Genomic DNA, 22,954 nt, shown 5'->3' on the forward strand with positions numbered 1-22,954 from the left:
TGATCTTGACAATGACTTGATTCATCTCTTGACCTTTGTTTTCCTTGTGTGTGATCCCTTATTTGTGATTGTTGCATTCATGCATTCGTGCGCATCATAACATTCATCACACGAAAATTTCAAGGAACTAAGGTATCATTTGCAAATATTTTCAGACCATGGACTGTGGACGAAGGAACACTAAGAAGTATAGTTTCAGATGTCCCGACTTGAAAGAGTTAAGGAAGCTAGCATCTTTTGTATTAGATCCCTTGGACTTCAAACAACTCCTGGGAAGCTTTTGTCCATCTTATCTGCTGATGTGGTTAAACTCTTGAGTGTACTAGTGCAGTTATATGGTCCTCTCTACCGTTGTTTCACTTTCCCAGATTTTCAGCTTGTGCCTGCCTTCGAGGAGTATTCTCATCTTTTGGGGATACCTGTTTCTAGTAGAGTGCCTTTTAGTGAATTAGAGGAGATTCCCTGATCTAATCTTATTGTTAAAGCTCTTCACTTGAAGAATTCTGAGATAGAGGCTTATTGGGTGAAGAAAGGAGAGTTATTTGGGTTGTCATCTGATTTCCTCATCATGGAAGCTACTACTTTTGTTCAAGTCGGTAGTGTGGACGCTTTTGAAGCTATCTTTGTGTTGCTCATTTATGGATTAGCTTTGTTCTCTAACATTGACGGTTTTGTTGATGTTAACGCCATTAGACTTTTCTTGATTGGGAATCTTGTGCCTACTTTATTGGGTGATATGTATTTCTCTTTGCATCTAAGAAATTCTAAGGGTGAGGGAACGATTGTCTGTTGCATTCCTCTTCTGTACAAGTGGTTTATTTCACACTTGCCTCAGACACCTGCTTTTGTGGAGAACAAACAATGTCTAAGGTGGTTTCAGAGACTTATGTCTCTCACTAACGATGATATAGTTTGGTATGATCTGTCTTTGAGCAGTTTCGAAATTATTGATAGTTGTGGTGAATTCTCTAATGTGCCTCTCATTGGTACACAAGGAGGAATTAACTATAACACTTTTTTGGCTCGTCGTCAACATCTGAGGTTTATCTCTCGCATAAATCACATTTCCATAGCGACAACGAACACCAAACATGATTGTCAAATGATGAAATGAGATGTGGAAAAATGTTTCACACAACACATCTATTTATAACCAAAAAAATTGTAAAATACACTGAAGTGTCAATTCAATTTGCGTCCCCTTTAGAAAAATACACATGGGCGCCAATTGAATTGGCTGCATCATGTGCCCTAACCAATCAAATTGGCGCTTGCACTCTATTTTTAAAAAAAGTCGCCAATTTGATTGACGAATCGTCCTAAAAGTGATGTACTTTGAGAATTTTTTTAAAAACAATATTATTTTGAAAAAAAATAAAAAAATAAAATTATTTGAGTAAAAAATTCTCCTCTTTATTGTACCACAAAATAACCCATCTAACAATTTAATATTCGCTTTTTGACATTCTAAGTAATTTTACATGTTGTATTGTTGTCTATATTTAAGAATCGCAATCATTGTGTAAAATTGAAGTTCTTTTTTATCATGGGGAACCCGCAACAAAAAAACACATATAATGAAAAACCAAACTAAATTTAAAAACATCAAAACCTTATCTATTATAATAAAATCCCCTAAAATAAAATTTAAAGGTAAAGATAACACATAACTTCTTTTAAAAACTAAACTAAGAAACCAACTCATCACGACAATTAAAATTTAAATTTAAAAAAAAAACGCGTCTCATACGTAAAAGAAAAATGAAGAAAAAAGTTATAAAATTCAAAATATCTTCAATGCCGATTATTAATTAAAAACAATGAAATATAGTTATCGCGAAAAGAACGAATTTGATTCACAAACAAGAGATTCGTTTCATTTGTAAAAGAAAATTACACACAAATTCAGATATAATCCAAAGAGAGATAAACATCAACGACAACCACTTCAGAAAAACTCTACAAATTATACAGTTCAAGAACTTGTAAACTTGGTCACAGCTTTTGTTCCTTCAGAAACAGCATGCTTGGCTAATTCTCCAGGAAGAACAAGTCTAACAGCAGTCTGAATTTCCCTCGAAGTGATAGTTGGCTTCTTGTTGTACCTTGCAAGCCTTGAAGATTCTGCAGCAAGTTTCTCAAAGATGTCGTTGATGAAACTGTTCATGATCCCCATGGCCTTGCTTGAGATACCAATGTCAGGGTGAACTTGCTTCAGAACTTTGAAAATGTAGATCTTGTATGTCTCTACGCTCTTCTTGTTTCTCTTCTTCTTCTTGTCACCGGCGGCGGCACCGCCGTCCTTTGGTAGCTTCTTTCCGGCCTTTGGCTTCTTCTCGGCCGGAGCTTTTTCTGGTACTGTAGACTTCTTCTCCTCTGCAGGTTTCTTCTCCGCGGGCTTCTTCTCTCCCTTTGGCGCCATTGAAGAAATTGGTAATTTGAAACTTCAGAAAAATTAGGGTTTCGAATTGGAAATGAGTTTGAAAGGTAAATAGCATTGAGAGGGTTTATATATAAGATGGTTCTCGCGTTTCTATTGGCTTGTGTGCTTAACGCGGATCGATGACGTGGTGCTTTGTATGCCGTTAAGATTTGTTTTCATAGGGTCATAACGATAGACGGTCACGATCTTGTTTTGACTCAACGATCATGAAGATACTTTGATCATTGCTTAAATATAAAAGGAATATGAGGGAATGCGATCTTAAGCGTAAACGTTAATTTTTGTAAATTTATCATTCATTATTATTTTCAAATAAGCTATCTCCATTATGTCACAAGATATTATTTTGAAAAACCCAAAATCAATAAAACCAAATAACAAGGCATAAGGTATGCCAGTATGTCACAATATATTAATTTAATTAATGTTTAAATTTATAACTTTAATATATTGGATCTTGGGAGAAAAAAAAAGCTAATTGAACTCCGAATATTATTATTATCTAAATGCAAAACTGATGGTACAAAAGAGTATTAATGGAAAGATAATTAATTAGTTCTATTATTCTTTCCTGTCTCATAAAAAAAATTAATTTTAACAATAAATGATTCTTAAAAAAATAATTAAATATATTAATTTTAATTATAAAATTAATATCATTTACTAGTATATTTTTATTAATTATAGATAATAGAGTAATTGAATAAAGTGAAAGTTATTTCCTCGGTCCAAATAGCATAATACTTTAGCAATGTAATTTTAATTTTAATTTTTCTATTTTATCCTCTAATTAATACTCTTAATTTATTGTTTTTTCATTTTGCATTATGTTAATTCGAATACACAAATAATTGATAAGAATAATTTGATAAAATCATTATTCTCTCTGATTCATTAAATTTTCTTAATCGATGTGAAAGTGTCAAATATGACACTTGTTTTGAGATGGAATGTTGCATTGATATTGTAAAAGGACAATTATTTTGAGATAGAGAAAATGTGTAAATGAGAAATTTTTTATAAGATGAATGGAGTAGTATATATTATAGAGATTAGTAATAGAATGTTAATTTTCCAATATTCTCATCGGCGGGGAGGAATATGGTGTGAACTCTAAGTTAGAGATTAGAGATTTTGTGAGTTATTAAAGTTTTTATATTTGGATAAGTTATTTGTTTTACCAAATTCTTTACACTTTATTTTTTTTAATGTAACTTGTAAAGAGCATAATAGATGCTCTCTTTTGTAACTTTTATGTGTTTGTTGTTTTTAAAATGTTAGTTTTGATCAGACACGACAACCTGGGATAGTAAATGGTACTCAAATGAAAGAAGGAGGCTGGAAGCGGCTGGAAGAAAAGGAGAAACATCAATTGCATTCTTAAGGCACACGCGGCAGCAATCTGCGTTGGTAGGATATCTAATTTGAAAGAATAAGAACAAGGTGCTAGAAGATAAAAATCCAGTACGTAGTACAACCACTAAGCGTGTCATGCATTAAAAAGGATTGTGTCGTCTGCTCCTCTGCGCCAGCAGTTTGCCACGCTGTACTTTGTCCCCCACTACTGTATGTGTCTGATTCCAATATTGTACGAATGAGAAGAAATTGAGGGAACTTTGCTAATTTTCTTTTGGGTCTGGTTTGGTTTATTCTCAAGCACATGATCCAAGACATTTTGCATAAATCCTAGTTGAAGCAACTATAAAAGCACCTCTTGAAGGAGGAAAACGAGTTCATCATTTTATAAAAAAAAACACTTAGAAGAAACTAGTAAAGAGAATGAGTTTAGTGAAAATGGAGAATATTCTTCTTCTCACCACCTCAAGTGTGTACTGCTGATACATAGTGCACTAGAAGCTATCTCTTAACGATTAAATTATTGCAAGAAGACGAAGAAGTTGCTCCTATGTTCTTATTTCTTTTTCATTATGTGTTTAAAAATGATTAGCTAAGGAACCGGTATTGTTTTATGTACGTAGCTCATTATGATATAAACCTTTTATGTTGAGTAATGGGAAGTTAATATGATGTAGTTTTTATGTTAAGTGTTCTATTGCTGATTATTTATGTTATCATGTGTTAAATTGTTATAAATATGCTTTTTTGATTGATCAACTTGAAAAAACATAAACCCTTGTTGTTTTGAAAGATCCAACATCAATTGAATTTCATGATAAAAGTGGTTGAAAATAGTAGGATACATATATTCACTAGATTAGTCTCTTAGAGATAGGTGGCTACAATAATAAAGAATTTTCATAATAAAACCAAACATGCTTTAGGGTTACAAGCGAGGCTTAGAGATTTGTCTCCTTGCCTTAAAGTATATGCTTTTGATGATGTAGAGATACACTCTTAGATCAAGTTTTGGCGTTTTCTGGAACGACACAACACATCACGCACACATAAATAACCAAGTTATATTGATGAATCATTACCCAACGTACTCTTTATTATTAAACTCATTTACTATCTAAATAATGTTGTACTAATTTTTTGTTACTAAACTGAACTTATGACAATCATAAATTGTTTTTATCTTACTCGTGCTTATTTATAAAAGATAACATTTTACAAAATCATTCTAAGTTACCTTCCATTACCCGGGGTTCAGCATCCCTAATACTTTAGCACTTGCTGCTTAAATTAAAACACACGTGTATACTTGCATGTGACACCACATATTTTCAAGCAAGTTTTAGGCGTCGTTGTTGGGGAGTGTGCCAAAGATAACATTTTGATTTTGTATTAAACTCCATTTTTTTGTTAAATAAGCATTTGAGCTTCTAACATTCTTTGTAGTATGGTGACACGACAGGTGTTAGCTGTTGCATGCGCAAGTTATTAAACCTAGCCTATAAAGGTGATCCTGAACCTGAAAGGACCTTCAGATTGTTGATAAGATTTTAAGCTATTGGACACTTACCAGGAAGCCCTCCTTATTTTAATGTTTTTTATCTAGAGGAGGGACCAATTCAGGCATATGATGTCATGGCATAAAACAACATCATTGGCATTGCCAATGATAGAGTAAGAAACATTAAGGATTATGTTATCTTTGATCTTTATGCTATGAACATTGGTATTATCTGTCCAGAGATCATTGTAGCCTAGTTTGAGTTTAAACCAATGATGTTCCAAATGTTGCAAGTCATTACTCAGGCGCTGCAAATGAGGATCCACATTTGCATTTGAGAAAATTCTTGGAAGTGGCAAGTAACTTCAAGATTATTGGCATTACAGATGACACCTTCAAGTTGAGAACTCTCTAAGGGGCAATGTAATACCCTACTTCATGATTCAAATAAATAAATAAAATATAAATAATTAAATCAAGTAGGATGTCACATCCACATATTTTGAAGTTTAAAAGTTTACCTTAACTCATATAAATCACATTGTTAAAGCGGAATTAAAAAGAATTTTTGTTCGGAATCCAAAGCCTCACTCAAACATCCAAACAATAGTAGTTTAAAACAACAATCCTTATTATTTAAAGATATGTAGCATGAAAAATACATAGGTAAAATAGCTCAGGTGTTACGTATAAAAGTGACTCCACTATAAGACCCGACTGATAACAACATATTATGCACTGTCAACTACTCAGGTGCCTGGTTTTCCGTACTCCAAAGGAGTATATACACAACAAACAAAAAGAGGGTGAGAAACACATTAATATAATTAATCGGTGCATAACATGCTAATGAGAGTATTCATGTGTAATGCACCACAGTCATTCACAATCAACATTCTCACCATAATTAAACACCACACGATATAATGAAAATGCAATAAGACTCCGTAACTCGACCCAATTAATGTGGTGCCAATTTTTTATCAACGGTTCATCATATGAACCTTATTCCCCCTTCGGAATCCCGAACTTCCCCTTTGAAGTTCCAAATAAGTTTAATGTTCCCCTTCGAAGTTAAACTTATCTCCATCAACTTAACAATTTGTGAATGCATGGCATGGCAAAAATGAAAATTACACACTTGTCCTTATTCATGTCGTGATCCACAATCGATCACACAACTACATCCATGCACAACATAATCCACCCTTCTGGATTATCACAATCACAACAATTCAGATGATTCACCATGTCACAATAATTTAGCGATACGAACTTCTTTATGATTCATTCTAACACACAAATATTATAATACATCATTGTCCATCATTGATCACTCAATACACTTATCTAATATGTTGTCCACCATTTTGGACTACCACTAACGTCATTAACACACATACCAATCATTTGTGACACAACGATTAAATTACCGATACAGACTTCATTCATATCCATCATATTTTTACACTTCCTTCCACCTATTGTAACCCTCTAATAAATCCATTAAAATAATTTTTCCCTGAATCCAAATTTTAGTACTTCCTCCCAGCTAATCAATGCACTAAATCCCACCTTAAAATGTGACATGAGTCAAAAGTTATGACTAAAATCGTATGAAGGATTTTTTTTAAATGATGTTGTTTGGAAGGACTAAAACACTATAAACCCAACACATCTCAAACCCCAATTTCCATCCTATAAACATCTTTCACAATATTTTCAAGGATTTTCATCATCAACCATGTACATATATCAACAATTCATTCACCAAACACCAACACATCATCACTATATAATTTCCCATAATTTGTTCATCATGTTCATATCCCTAAAACCCTTACTCCATGATCATGACAGAAAAATTCGGCAAACATCATCACATCAAATTCATACAACAATCAAGGATTCATATATAACAATTACAATATAATCATCTCATCATACAAACATTGCAAAACACCAAGAATTTCAATAAAAAATATGGTAAAGAGCAAACCTAAGAGGGAAAGACCCATCACTACCCTCTCATGGATATACACCCTTATAAGAGTGGTTTTTCTTTCCCCTTACCTTAGATTGTTATGCTCTAATTCTTGATAATGGTGATTTTCTTGATCCTCCTAGCTTTTCCTCTTCTCTTCTTAGCTTTCTTTTTCCCAAGTTTTCACGTATTTTGTAACTTTCCCTCTTCTCACTTCCAATTTCCTTATAACAACCAATTTTTTATTTTTATTTAAAATCTAAATTATTATTTTATTAAATATAAATTAAATACTTATTTTAATAAATCCAAATCAAATATTTATTTTAATATATCACTTGAACAATAATAATTAAAATAAATATATAAATATTAACTATTACTATTATAAATCATCCTAATTAAATAATAGTAACAACTACTACTCCCACCACCACCATATTTCTAAGGTTGGTGTACTACACTCAAGGGTCTCCCTTAACACAACATAACATTACAACACCCACAAATTGCACAATCATATTAATAAAACAAATAATAAAATTTTGAGGTGTTACAACTCTCCCCCACTTAGAATATTTTTGTCCTCGAAAATTTACCCGACGAGAATAATTTGGGGTATGTTTCCCGCATCCGGCCCTCCAGCTCTCAAGTCATATTTCCTCTAGCTACTCCTCCCTAAACAACTTTCACTAGAGCAATATTGTTGCCTCTCAGCTTCTTCAATTTTTGATCCTCAATTCTAACAGGCAATGCTTATTCAGTAAGGTTGTCCCTCACTTGCACATCATTTATCTTAATCACATAAGATGGATCGCGAATATACTTCTGAAGATGTGATACATGGAACACCTCATGTAAATTCGAAAGATCGGGTGGTAAGGCCACTATATAAGCATCAACCCCAATTCTCAGAGAAATGTGATATGGACCAATAAATTTAGGAGTCAACTTCTTCAATTTCAGCACACGTCCAACGCTCGTCACAAGATTAACTCTAACGAATACATGATCACCTTCCTTAAATTCCAAATACTTTCTTCTCACATCATGATAACTCTTCTGCCTACTCTGTGTTGTTTTTATTTTATCTCGGATCATCTTCACTTTTTCAGTAGTATGTTGGACAATCTTCGGTCCAAGTACATCATTCTCACTTGATTCATACCAACACAAAGGTGTCTTACACCTCCGACCATATAATGCTTCAAATGGCGCCATTCCGATACTAAAATGAAAACTATTATCATAAGTAAACTCAATCTGAGACAGATGACCAACCCAACTACCTCATTGCTCGAGTATACAAGCCCTTAACAAGTCCTCCAATGACTGAATAGTTATCTGAGTCTGCCCATCAGATTGCGGATGGTAAGCAGAACTCAACTTCAGTTTAGTACCCAAAGCATCTTGCAAAATTTCCCAAAATCTGGATGTAAATCGAGGGTCTCTGTCATAAACTATACTCAAAGGAACTCCACGTAACTTCACTATCACACGAATATAAATCTCAGCTAATTTATGTAAAGAGAAATTGGTGTTAATTGGAATGAAGTGTGCCGATTTCGTCAATCTATCGACAATCACCCGTATAGTATCATGCCCTCCAGGAGTATACAGTAATCCCGTCACGAAGTCCATGGAAATACTATCCCACTTCCACTCTGGAATATCCAAAGGTTGCATCAAACCCAAAGGTTTCTGGTGTTCTACTTTTGACTTCTTGCAAGTCAAACACGCGTACACAAATTATGCTACATCTCGCTTCATTCCTGGCCATCAAAATATTTTCTTGAGATCCTGATACGTCTTTGTATCCCTATAGTGAATACTCAAACTACTCCTACGACTTACCTCGAGAATCAATTTCTTTAGTTCAGAGTTGTCAGACACACATACTCTACCTCGAAACCTAAGTATTCCATATTCATCTACCTTAAAATCACCATATGAACTTGCTTTCTATGAAGGCAATAAATCTACCGGCTTAAAATCTTATTTTGGATTCTCCCTAATCTCATTAAGGAATTCATTGTTTACTTTTAACATACCTAGCATCACATTTTCCGGTGTCATTTCATAAACCATACTCATATCTCTAAAATGTTATATTAACTCCAATTCCTTAACAATCAATGTCGGCATATGAATAGACTTTCAACTTAAAGCATCAACCATGATGTTAAATTTACATGGATGATAATTTAAACCAAAGTCATAATCCTTCAGAAATCCCAACCACCTCATTTACCTCATGTTCAACTCATTTTGATCAAATAAGTATTTTAAACTCTTATGGTCACTATATACCTCAAACCTTGAATTATAAAGATAATGTCTCCAGATTTTTAACACAAATACCATTGTTGCTAATTCAAGATCCTGAGTGGGATAATTCCTCTCGTGTACTTTCAGTTGTCGTGAAGCATACGCACCATCTTTCCATCCTACATCAACACACTACCTAAATCGATTTTAGATGCATCACAGTATACCATAAATGGTTCAAAAGGATTTGGTAAAATTAAAATTGGAGTTGTAGTCAACTTCTTTTTTAGTTCTCTAAAGATTTATTCATAATGGATATCACAAACATAGGCTTGACCCTTTCGAGTCAACTGAGTCAGTGGAATGGCTAAATCATGTTTATTGTGGAGGTGTTCACTTGTTTGAAGAATGTTCTGCAAATCATGTTTCTGTTAACTATGTTGGTAATAACAAGTATAAAAAAACCCTATAGCAACACTTACAACCTTGGTTGGTGTAATCATCCAAACTTTTCATTGAGCAACAATCAAAACCAACTTAAACCTTAAACACCTCAAGTACCACAAGTTCCACCTGATTTTTCTACACCAAACTATGTTATGGATAATCAAGGGAACAACCAGCTGGAAAACATACTGAAATCCTTCATTCAAGAGACCAAAAATAAATTTCAAGCTCAAGGAGTAAGCATCAAGAACTTGGAGAATCAAGTGAGGCAGATTGCTTATGCACTTAGTTCAAGAACCACGGGAGCACTTCCTAGCTCCACTGAAACTCCAACATCTACATCTAGAGCTAAAAACATTGAAACTTGCAAGGTCATCAAGTTAAGAAGTGTAAAATAATATGAAGGATCAACATCCATGAGAGAAGAATCGCCAAGAAAAAATTTGATCACTTGTGACACTTCAGAGAAGGAAGTGTCTGAATCCAATGAGGAGGCACATGTAGTGGATCCTATAGAGGAACTAATAACACAAGAAATAAGCATAGTGAAGACTCTTGGCATGACATTTAATCCATATAAATAACCAATGGCCATGCCAGAGGTTGATAGGGTACCTAGATTTATTCAATAAAGACCCCTGCCTCATTTTCCTTTGAGAATCATAAAGGCTAAGGAAGAACAATAGTTTAGCAAGTTCATGGAGATTCTCAAGTAGCTTCACATCAACATGTCATTTATTTAAGTAATTCAACAAATACCCAACTAATCAATATTCATGAAGGATGTTCTTACAAAGAGGAAGAGAGTGAGAGAGTTGGCAATTATAACATTAACTCAAGAATGCAGTCAACTAGTTTAAGGAAAACTCCCTCTTAAACTAAAGGATCTTGGAAGTTTCACTATACCATGTAACATTGGAGAGTCATTTTATGTAAGGTCATTATGTGACCTTAGAGAAAGTATCAACCTTATGCCCTTGTCCATCTTTAAAAAGTTGGGAATTGGATTTGCTATACCAGCAACCATTATTCTCCAACTAGCTGATTTAAGCCTTTGTTATCCTCAAGGAAAGATTGAAGATGTGTTGGTACGAGTTGATAAGTTTGTGTTCCCAACGGACTTTGTTATCATGGATTTCAATGTTGATGCAGAAACTCCCATCATGTTGGGAAGACCCTTTATTGATATTGGAAGAACCTTGATAGATTTAGAAAGAGGAGAAATAACTGTAAGAGCCAATGGACACCAAGTTGTGTTTAATGTGTTGAATGCATTACAATATCCAGAAGAGGAAGTGGCTAACTGTTCAATGATCTCATGTTGGGAAAACATTATTCAGAAAAACATTCTCAAGAGAAACAACGTCTTAAAGAAATAAGTTGGCAAGTTGAATAAATGAGATTAGGATAAGGAAGGAATCATAAGTGGACCACTAGTCAAGTCAAATAAGAAAGATGAATCTATGGAGATTTTAGAGCTTACATATGAATAGAAGAAGAATACCACTATATCAATGGAGGTTCCTCCTGAAATAAAGCTTAAGCAACTGCTTAGTCATTTACATGTCTTAGATGCGCTCAGGTATTTTTTGTAGCACGACAGTTTCAATTAAGGAAACATAAATAAAGTACAATGAAAGGGATGCAGACTCACATATCACTCACAAAATGTTTCACGTCTATAGAAGAAGAATACCACTACATCAATGGAGGTTCCTCCTTGGCTTGGTTTGGTCGCATCTAAGACATTGTACTTTATTTATGTTTCCTTAATTGAAGCTTAAGCACATTGTAAATGACTAAGCAGTTGCTTAAGCTTTATTTCAGGAGGAACCTCCATTGATGTAGTGGTATTCTTCTTCTATTCATATGTAAGCTCTAAAATCTCCATAGGTTCCAAGTCTATTGTTGGTTGATTAGTTCAGATCAGGAAGGGTGTGAGGTGGTTGAATGGGGTATAATAAGAAATGAATTCATTGGGCCTAATGTGGTTTCAAACCCACGTCCAAACCAAGCCAAGGAGGGAGCATAGTCAAACTCATTTCGTGTTTCATTTCACATTCCTGTTGCAAACTAGTCACCTGAGCCAATAACCCTGTTGCGCCGGAAATTGCCTCTGGCGACGACGAAGGTCCAACCACCCTATAACCTACATCATTATGTTCGTCTCCTTTCCCTCCTTCAAAAACTTCACTTTGTTTCCTCTAATTCCTCATCCAAAATTAAAATCGAATCAAACACCGCGTGAACCCTAATTTTCCAAATCCAAATTAAACATTATACACGCCTAATTCAGACTTAAGACCTTAGAGTTATGGCTCCCTGGTATTCAAACTACAATCTGGTAACAATTAATCGAAGGCAATCAAGAGAAGTGGAAGAGGAGCTTACCTTCAGAGCGGTGGCTTTCTTTGAACGTCATTGTAATGAAGAAGATGAAAACAAATGAGAATTCCAGAGAAAGCTTCACTGAGATAATTAAATTGAAATCCTAATCCAATGAAATCTTCTTGTTTTTCTCGTGTCTTATTTTGTAGGTTTGAGTCGTTGTTATTGTGGCTTTTGCGTTGCGCGAGAGTGAGCTTGGAGAGGAATCTCAGAGTGTTTGAGAGTGTTCAAAGAGATACTCAGAGAGAGTAGAGTGATGGAGAAGGGAAAAACCAGAGAGAATTGAGAGAATTCTGGAGAATTTGCAGTGTGTTTGAAGTTGTGATTTTTAGTGATTTGTGGCAATGACTGGTGATCAATGATTGAAGAGCTTTGAAGATTATATAGAGAATTGAGTTGTAACAGAATGGGCAGAGTTCGGGTAATGGTTCTTATCCATTAGGGCAGTTAAGGCACGATTAGATTAAATGGAGAGTTGGTTAGAAATGATTGACATTGTTAGTCTTATGTTAGGTTCAGTTAAGAGCTTGCATTGGTGTGGAATCAACTTAACACTGTGAAACCATTCTGTTAAATGCAGGTAGCTCGATTAGTTATGAATTTCAGTTAGTTCGTTCACAAAGAGTTGGTAGTATGTAGTTGAAAGTTAGATTTTGAGTGTTAATGAATTGAGGATGAACTGATCTAATTAAAATCAGTTAGTGAATTTTATGCAGTTAGTTATGAAGTGGACTTAGGGACTGTTATGTTGAAATTTGTTGAGCTAGTTATGTTAGTTAACTATTGTCTGTTGAGTTGTGACAATTAAAAGTGAAAGTTAAATGATAAACTATTATGGAATGTTAGGTTAGTTAGGTGAAAATGTTTGTTAATTGAACTTGGTTAAACCTGTTTAATTGATTTGAAATGTCATGGTATGTTTGATTGGAACTATTAATGTAAATGGTAGGTTGTTAGTTTTCTGTTAGAGTGAAATATCAAAATTAGTGAAGTGATTGAATTGAATTATATACATGACCTGAATTGGATTGTAAGTTAGATTGTTAGAGAAGAACCTTAAAGTCAGAATTTGAATTGAAATTAAGAGTTAGATGTTGATGGATATACATAGAGAGCTGACAGCTAGGGTAGTGAACGGGAAATGTTAGTGACTGTTAGCTAGTGATAGTTGATTGTAATTAACTATTGTTAAGTGGAAATAGAAATATGCAGGTAATGTTGTGAGGAGTAGTGGAACTGTAGCTTCATGATACACCAAAAATATGGTTGTTTAGCATATCCTCACAATTAGAAAATTGGTGAATTGGTTTTGGATTAGAATGCAAGTCATGACATGATATGGCTTATGTCTTTGGCATGATTGTGTTGAGTTTGAAATGCATTGCATTATAATTGTGGATGTATGTGTATGCATATGAATCATGGTTTGAACTGTTCCTGTATTCATTCTGCAAGTTTTATCATAACAAGGCTTGGAGGGTGCATCCTTGGCCATGAATTCAAGACATGGTTCATGAAGACAAGGGCCAAAGTTGGCATAGGACAAAGAGGTTTTTGGACAAACATCAAAGATCACGATGCCTTGAAGGTTTTGGGGACTCAGATAATGGGATGGCTTGTGGAAGAAGTAGGATATGAATTACGGTTAAAATTTAGTTAGTTGACTTTGATCAACTATTTGACCAAAAAGTCAACAGCTGACCAAAAGTAAAACCTAGGTAAAACATGCAATTTTTGTATGAAATTTGATTCTTGACTTTGTAATGGAGACTTGAAGGTTTTGTAATGACTTTGGAATTTTTTGTAATCAAAATGGCTTTGAATAATGTGCATATGGTTTGATTTAATGGAAAATGAGTTTCCCTCCAAGATTTGAATTTGAAAAAAATGATGAAATTGTACTTGAATACTTGAATGAATCTTTGGAAATCTGAATAAAACTTGATCTTGAATTTGAATATGGACTTTGAATCTTGCAATTTGGACCATGGATCTTAATGAATTGTCTTTAATTCACACCACACGTAATAAACAAATGTAATGATCAAGCCCATAAAGAAACTTAAGCAATCAAATGAAACTCCCATGGTTGACCAATGTGATATCTGTAATCCTGGATTAAATTCAATACCAAAATGTCAACCATATGATCCATGGATGCCAAATATCAAGGATTAGGGTTTCATGGTCTTGAATTCAAGAGAAATGTCACCATTAGTCAATGTATCATGGTATTCCCTAGATTTAGATTTCAAGGAAACCTTAGCTCCTTGTTGATCATAAACATCAAAAGCCTTTGAACTCACGATGTTAAATGCAAATGATAAAATAAATGTTATGATGCTAATGCATATGCAGATGAATCACAAACCAAAAGTCAAATGAAAATGAAAAAGGAAAGATAAATTTTGGAGTATGACAAAAACATCTTTTCTTTTTATCATTTACTGCATTCATTTAATATTGTTTATTGCAAAGTTCTTTTACTGTAATTCAAGTTTTATTGTCTTTAAAGTATATATATATTATATATATATTATATATATATATATATATATATATATATATATATATATATATATATATATATATATATATATATATATATATATATATATATATATATATTTGTGTGTGTGTTTTTTTTTTCTTATAAACGTTTTTACACATAATTGTTCCCAAAAAATTTCGAGGTTTTTCGAGTTAATCTCACAATGAGACACCCAATGAGAACAAATCGTTTCAAACTCATGATTGTTCGATAAAAACACTTGCGAACAAATTGACACACCCAATGAGACAGTTTTGTGCATAAATATTTTTCTTATACAAGAAACCATCGTACTATCTGATTTTGTTTCATTTTGAAATATTTTCAATGTCCAGAGTCATATGTATCTGAGGAGTGGTGGGATCTTAACATAAATGGTTAAACATGATAGCTCTAGGGTAACTAGTTCTTGTTTGTACTTGTCCAACAGAGCCTCTTAAACATACAAGAGTGCCTATACAACATAGATGTTGTAACACCCTTCTACCCAAACGACATATTTAAATAGATTATCAGAGTACAACATGTAGAAGAGTTTACATTTCTTACAACATAACAATTATCGCATCACAACATAAAACATATTATTTATTTTATTAAAACTTCGCAGCGGACAACAACATTAATATTATCATTCATCATATAACAATTCATAATAATGGTTCAACATTATCTCAACAAAACATCTCAACATGTTAGTCATCATAAACAACGTAAATAATAATCAATTATCTATCGAATCCCATAACCCCGGTGTCACATGACCAGAGCATTTGACTCGACTCTGTAGAATAACTCTACACTTATTCTTCAAACCTCAACAATAGCTACTCCTCTTTATCTGCACATTGCTCATCATAGATGAACATAAACACATGCAGAAGGGGTGAGAATTACATTATTAAATAATAATATAACGACAGAAATATAAACATAAATATATTTCACAGATGCTAACACAGCTCATCATAATCATCATAATCAGCATATTCATGAACATCAACAAAACAACATATCAAATGCAATGCACACACCCATGCATGACTCAACACGACTCGGTATACCCATTTTGTGACCAACTACAGGATCACCACTCCCAGATTCATCACCATAGAATCCGAGTTCCCCGCAAGGAACCAAGCCTCTCAACAAGCCCGGAGTCAACAACATCATCGGAACTCAGTCCGTTCATCACTAGGCATCGGCCTTTCATGAATGCATGCACACCAAGCATGCATCATAATCAACATAGCAACACCAGCATCATATAGTCATGTTATCATCATCATTAACACATTCTATCACAAAAGCATATCACATCATGCCACATAATCAAACACAGTATTATCACACTCTACTAATATCTATACCACTCAAAGCAACGGGAAATGATCCCTCGTATACCATGCATCAGCTAAGTTATCTCGCTCAGCCTAAACAATAAAAACTGCTCAACCACAGTCCAGGAAAGACCACAATTCTGCCCATACGCGTAATGTCTATGCCCATACGCGTATTGCCCACGCCTGACCAATTCCATACGCGTATTGCCCATGTCCATACGCGTATGCTACGCGTATCACATTCCCATACGCGTACCAACAGAGACCAAAACACGTTCAAAACATCATCTTCCTCATCCATACGCGTATTGCCTAGTGCCATACGCGTACCAGCCATCTCATACGCGTATTGCCTAGTGCCATACGCGTATGACCAGAAACCAGATTTCCAGATCTGCAATGGCTTTCTCTGCTACGAGATCTATCCAAATGCATCCTTCCACAGTCCAAATTTCGCACAAAATCACTCATATCATCTAATACAATTAGTTTCCTATTCGATTTCACAAATCCTAACATCATTGCATATAATTTCTACGAATTCCTTCGATTAAAATCCCAATTTCGTTCATCCAATATTTCACTATTTTCAGCATATTATTGTTTAATAAGGTTCAGACCCCTTACCTCTTTGGATTGAAGGAAGTTCTGAGCAATCTTTGGCCTTTTTCCTCTTTCTTCTCTTCCTCTTCAGCGTTTCCCCCTTTTTCTGACTCTGAGGCAAAATACGTGAAAACACTCTGAGTTCTCCCTTTGGCCTCTTATCAAATTTCCACTTTTACCCTTCCACTCTTCATATTCCATTTATTTTATTATTTAATTATTATTATTAAAATAAATAACACCTATAATAATAATAATAATAATAATTCCCGATATTATTTAATAATTCCTTTTACCTTCCAATAATCATATTAAATAGTATTTAAATTACTCTAACAATATTTGGGGTGTTACAACTCTCCCCCACTTTAGAAGTTTTCGTCCTCGAAAACATACCTCAAGCAAATAGAGTCGGATACGACTCCTTCATCTGATCTTCACGCTCCCAAGTCAAGCTCTCACCAGCTGGACCTCCCCAAACAACTTTCACTAGAGCAATCTTCTTACCTCTCAGGGTCTTCTCTTCTCGGTCATCTATCCGAATTGGCAACACCTCAACGGTCAAATTATCCCTCACCTGGATATCATCCAACTGAACAACATGCGAAGGATCCGCAATATATTTTCTCAACTGAGATACATGAAACACATCATGCAGATTAGAAAGCGACGGCGGTAAAGCTATCTGATACGCCACTTCCCCAACCCTCTTCAAAATCTGATACGGACCCACAAACCTCGGAGTAAGCTTTTTAGACTTTAAAGCTCTACCCACACCTGTCGTCGGAGTAACTCTCAAGAACACATGATCTCCCTCTTGGAACTCAAGTGCCTTTCTCCTGTTATCATGATAACTCTTCTGACGACTCTGAGAAATCTTCATTTTCTCCTGAATCATCTTAACCCTTTCAGTCGTCTGCTGCACAATCTCAGGTCCGAGTACAACACTCTCACCTGATTCATACCAACACAATGGAGTTCTACACCTCCTACCATACAATGCTTCATATGGAGCCATACCGATACTAGCATGAAAACTATTATTATAAGTAAACTCCACCAACGGCAAATAACTATCCCAAGAACCACTTTGCTCCAACACACAAGCTCTTAACAAATCCTCCAAGGATTGGATAGTTCTTTCGGTCTGACCATCAGTCTGAGGATGATAAGCTGAACTCAACCTCAACTTAGTTCCCAACGCTTTCTGCAAACTTTCCCAAAATCTAGAAGTAAATCTGGGATCTCTATCAGACACAATACTGGATGGAATACCATGCAGCCTCACTATCTCCTCAATATACAACTCTGCCAACTTCTCTAAAGAGTGATTAATCTTCATCGGCAAGAAATGCGCCGACTTAGTCAATCGATCCACAATCACCCAAATAGAATCATTACCTTTCGTCGTCCTCGGCAATCCCGTCACAAAATCCATGGAAATGCTATCCCACTTCCATTCAGGAATCTTCAAAGGTTGCATCATACCTGCCGGTTTCTGATGTTCAATTTTTGACTTCTGACAAGTCAAACAGGCATACACAAACTTAGCAACATCTCTTTTCATACCAGCCCACCAAAACAACTTCTTCAAATCTTGATACATTTTAGTTGCACCTGGATGGATGCTCAATCCACTCCTATGGCCCTCTTCAAGAATACTCTTTTTCAATTCAGACACCTCAGGAACACAAACTCTACCTTTAAATCGCAGGATGCCATTCTCATCAATCTCAAAATTACCACCATTACCCTGGTTAACCATAGTAATATGATCAACTAGAGCGACATCAACTTGCTGACCATTCCGAATATCTTCCAGAATTCCACTAGTCAACTTCAGCATACCCAACTTTACACTATCAGCGGAAACTTCACAACCCAAACTCATATCACGGAACTGTTCAATTAACTCAAGCTCCCGAACCATCATCATAGACATATGTAGAGACTTTCTACTCAGCGCATCTGCAACTACATTAGCCTTACCGGGATGATAACTCAATTCAAAGTCAAAATCCTTCAGTAATTCTAACCACCTTCTCTGCCTCATATTTAACTCTTTCTGATCAAACAGATACTTCAGACTCTTGTGATCACTGAACACTTCGAACCTGGAACCATACAGATAATGTCTCCACATTTTCAACACAAATACAACAGCTGCAAGTTCTAGATCATGCGTAGGATAATTCCTCTCATGAACTTTCAACTGTCTAGAAGCATAAGCTACAACTTTACCATTCTGCATCAAAACACCACCAAGACCCATCAAAGAAGCATCACAATAGACAATGAAGGACTCACCAAGATTAGGCAAGATCAACACTGGAGCACTGGTCAACCGCCTCTTCAACTCAACAAAACTCGCTTCACAAGCGGCATCCCACACATACACTTGACCCTTCTTAGTCAACTGCGTCAACGGCAATGCCAACTTAGAGAAGCCCTCAATAAATCTGCGATAATAACCAGCTAACCCCAGAAAGCTGCGTATCTCAGTAGCAGACTTCGGAGTCTCCCACTGTAATACAGCATCAACTTTAGCCGGATCAACAGAAATCCCACCACTCGAAATCACATGGCCAAGGAAACTCACTTCCTTCAACCAGAACTCACATTTAGATAACTTTGCATATAATTTCTTTTCTCTTAACACCTGCAAAACAATTCTCAGATGTCCTGCATGCTCTTCTTCCGTCTTAGAATATATCAATATATCATCTATGAACACCACAACAAAATTATCAAGGTACGGATGAAATATACGATTCATATATTCCATAAACACACCTGGAGCATTAGACACACCGAACGGCATCACAGTGTATTCATAATGACCATACCTCGTACGGAAAGCAGTCTTCGCAATATCATCTGACTTCACTCGGATCTGATGATAACCCGACCGCAAATCAATCTTACTGAAAACATGAGCTCCAACCAACTGGTCCATCAAATCATCAATCCTCGGCAATGGATACCGATTCTTGATAGTCACCTTATTCAACTGCCGATAATCGACACACAACCTCATCGTACCTTCTTTCTTCTTCACTAACAATATTGGTGCACCCCAAGGAGAAACACTTGGACGCACAAACTTCTTCTCAAGCAATTCTTCTAGTTGCTTCTTCAATTCAACTAATTCAGTCGCCGACATTCTATAAGGAGACATCGACACTGGACTCGTACCTGGTACTAAGTCAATGGCAAATTCTACTTCACGTTCTGGAGGTAAATCACTTACATCCTCCGGAAACACATCCTGAAATTCACAGACAACAGGCAAATCTACACTTACCACTTTCTTATCCGCGTGCAGAGACGCAAATAAAGCGAATATCTGAGCTTCATCTTTCACAAAATCCCCCACCTGCCTAGCAGATAGAAATCTTGCCTCATCATTCTCACCAACTTCAGAAAACCACACCGTCTTACTATAGCAGTTGATAAACACGCCATAGAATTCTAGCCAATTCATTCCCAGAATAATATCAATTTGGTGCAAGGGTAAGCACACCAAATCAACTACGAACTCTCTCTCAAAGATCGTCAAACGACAACCTCGACAGACAACAGAAGTCTTCACAGAACCATTAGCAGGAGTATCTATCACCATACTTCCGCCTAGGGACGACATAATCACACCAATCCTGGTCGCACACTCATACGAAATAAACGAATGAGTAGCACCAGTGTCAACAATAGCAAGCAATTCAACATTATTAATCAAGCAAGTACCTTTAATCAGATTATCTTCTTTAGGAGCTTCAGCCCCACTCAGAGCAAATACCCTACCAGTAGTATGAGCTATAGTAGCCGCCTTCTTCGGTTTCGAGCACTGCAAACTGATATGGCCTTTCTCGCCACAATTAAAACATGTCGGACCAGCATCCTTACATTTCGTAACTCTATGACCAGCCTGACCGCATCGGAAACATCTCAGCACTTTCTTGGTACAGCTATCCGCACGGTGGCCTGGCTCGCCACACTTGAAACATTTACCAGCTATGGGAGATCCTCCTCCACTTGGCTTCTTCTCATCTACCACTTTCTGCTTACCTTTACCATTCGGAGATGCATAAGGGCTACCACGATCCTTATTCTTCTTCTCACTAAGACTCTTGTAATGAGCAGTCCTAGCCTTGCTATCTTCATCAAATATCCTGCACTTATTAACCAGCGTAGGAAACCTACGAATCTCCTGGTAACCAATGCCTTGTTTGATCTCAGGACGCAACCCGTTCTCAAACTTGACACACTTGGATTCCTCAGCATCAGCATTATTATAATGAGGACAATACTGCACCAGCTCCTCAAACTTCGAAGCGTAATCAGCAACAGACATGTTACCCTGCTTCAGTCCCAGAAATTCCATCTCCTTCTTACATCGCACATCAGCAGGAAAATATTTCTCCAGAAAGGCCGCCTTGAACCTTTCCCAAGTCATCTCAGCACCTGGTACTACAATTCTCTGGCGAGTGTTATCCCACCAGTTTTCAGCCTCTTCAGATAACATATGCGTACCAAACTGCACCTTCTGTGCTTCAGTACACGTCATCACCCGGAAAATCTTCTCAATTTCCTTCAGCCAAATCTGAGCACCATCTGGATCATAGCGCCCCTTGAATGTAGGAGGGTTATTCTTCAGAAACCTTCCCAAATTCTTAAACTCGTCGACCGGCGGATTCTGCTGCGCCTGCATAGCCTGCGCCATAACAGCCAAAGCCTCAGCAATCACACGGTCATTTTCTCCAGCCATACTCTGCACAACACCACCACAACCGTTAAATATCGACAGTGTCATTTACACTAATCGATCATCAGGGAAAACATCACATTATGACTCGACTGGACTGACTATGCTCTGATACCACTAATGTAACACCCTTCTACCCAAACGACATATTTAAATAGATTATCAGAGTACAACATGTAGAAGAGTTTACATTTCTTACAACATAACAATTATCGCATCACAACATAAAACATATTATTTATTTTATTAAAACTTCGCAGCGGACAACAACATTAATATTATCATTCATCATATAACAATTCATAATAATGGTTCAACATTATCTCAACAAAACATCTCAACATGTTAGTCATCATAAACAACGTAAATAATAATCAATTATCTATCGAATCCCATAACCCCGGTGTCACATGACCAGAGCATTTGACTCGACTCTGTAGAATAACTCTACACTTATTCTTCAAACCTCAACAATAGCTACTCCTCTTTATCTGCACATTGCTCATCATAGATGAACATAAACACATGCAGAAGGGGTGAGAATTACATTATTAAATAATAATATAACGACAGAAATATAAACATAAATATATTTCACAGATGCTAACACAGCTCATCATAATCATCATAATCAACATATTCATGAACATCAACAAAACAACATATCAAATGCAATGCACACACCCATGCATGACTCAACACGACTCGGTATACCCATTTTGTGACCAACTACAGGATCACCACTCCCAGATTCATCACCATAGAATCCGAGTTCCCCGCAAGGAACCAAGCCTCTCAACAAGCCCGGAGTCAACAACATCATCGGAACTCAGTCCGTTCATCACTAGGCATCGGCCTTTCATGAATGCATGCACACCAAGCATGCATCATAATCAACATAGCAACACCAGCATCATATAGTCATGTTATCATCATCATTAACACATTCTATCACAAAAGCATATCACATCATGCCACATAATCAAACACAGTATTATCACACTCTACTAATATCTATACCACTCAAAGCAACGGGAAATGATCCCTCGTATACCATGCATCAGCTAAGTTATCTCGCTCAGCCTAAACAATAAAAACTGCTCAACCACAGTCCAGGAAAGACCACAATTCTGCCCATACGCGTAATGTCTATGCCCATACGCGTATTGCCCACGCCTGACCAATTCCATACGCGTATTGCCCATGTCCATACGCGTATGCTACGCGTATCACATTCCCATACGCGTACCAACAGAGACCAAAACACGTTCAAAACATCATCTTCCTCATCCATACGCGTATTGCCTA

At 36.0% G+C, this 22,954-nt stretch overlaps 1 protein-coding gene and 1 long non-coding RNA gene across 2 annotated transcripts; one reads left to right on the forward strand and one right to left on the reverse strand.

Moving 5' to 3' along the window:
- Window positions 1-1,850: 1,850 nt before the first annotated feature.
- On the reverse strand, window positions 1,851-2,494 carry LOC127105120 (probable histone H2B.1). Its single transcript, XM_051042284.1, has one exon. It carries the CDS (start codon window positions 2,420-2,422, stop codon window positions 1,976-1,978), a length of 447 nt encoding a protein of 148 aa, XP_050898241.1. The 5' UTR covers window positions 2,423-2,494; the 3' UTR covers window positions 1,851-1,975.
- Window positions 2,495-11,905: 9,411 nt separating this feature from the next.
- On the forward strand, window positions 11,906-14,213 carry LOC127105714 (uncharacterized). Its single transcript, XR_007795116.1, has 2 exons — window positions 11,906-12,967; window positions 13,843-14,213. It is a non-coding gene; the product is annotated as an uncharacterized LOC127105714 (long non-coding RNA).
- The last annotated feature ends 8,741 nt before the right edge of the window (window positions 14,214-22,954 follow it).

The sequence above is a fragment of the Lathyrus oleraceus genome, chromosome 7, assembly GCF_024323335.1.
Source record: "Lathyrus oleraceus cultivar Zhongwan6 chromosome 7, CAAS_Psat_ZW6_1.0, whole genome shotgun sequence".
Taxonomy (NCBI): Eukaryota; Viridiplantae; Streptophyta; class Magnoliopsida; order Fabales; family Fabaceae; genus Lathyrus; species Lathyrus oleraceus.

Excerpts from the sequence above, each read along its gene's own strand:
- LOC127105120 (XM_051042284.1), bottom strand. The coding sequence starts at position 2,422 with ATGGCGCCAAAGGGAGAGAAGAAGCCCGCGGAGAAGAAACCTGCAGAG.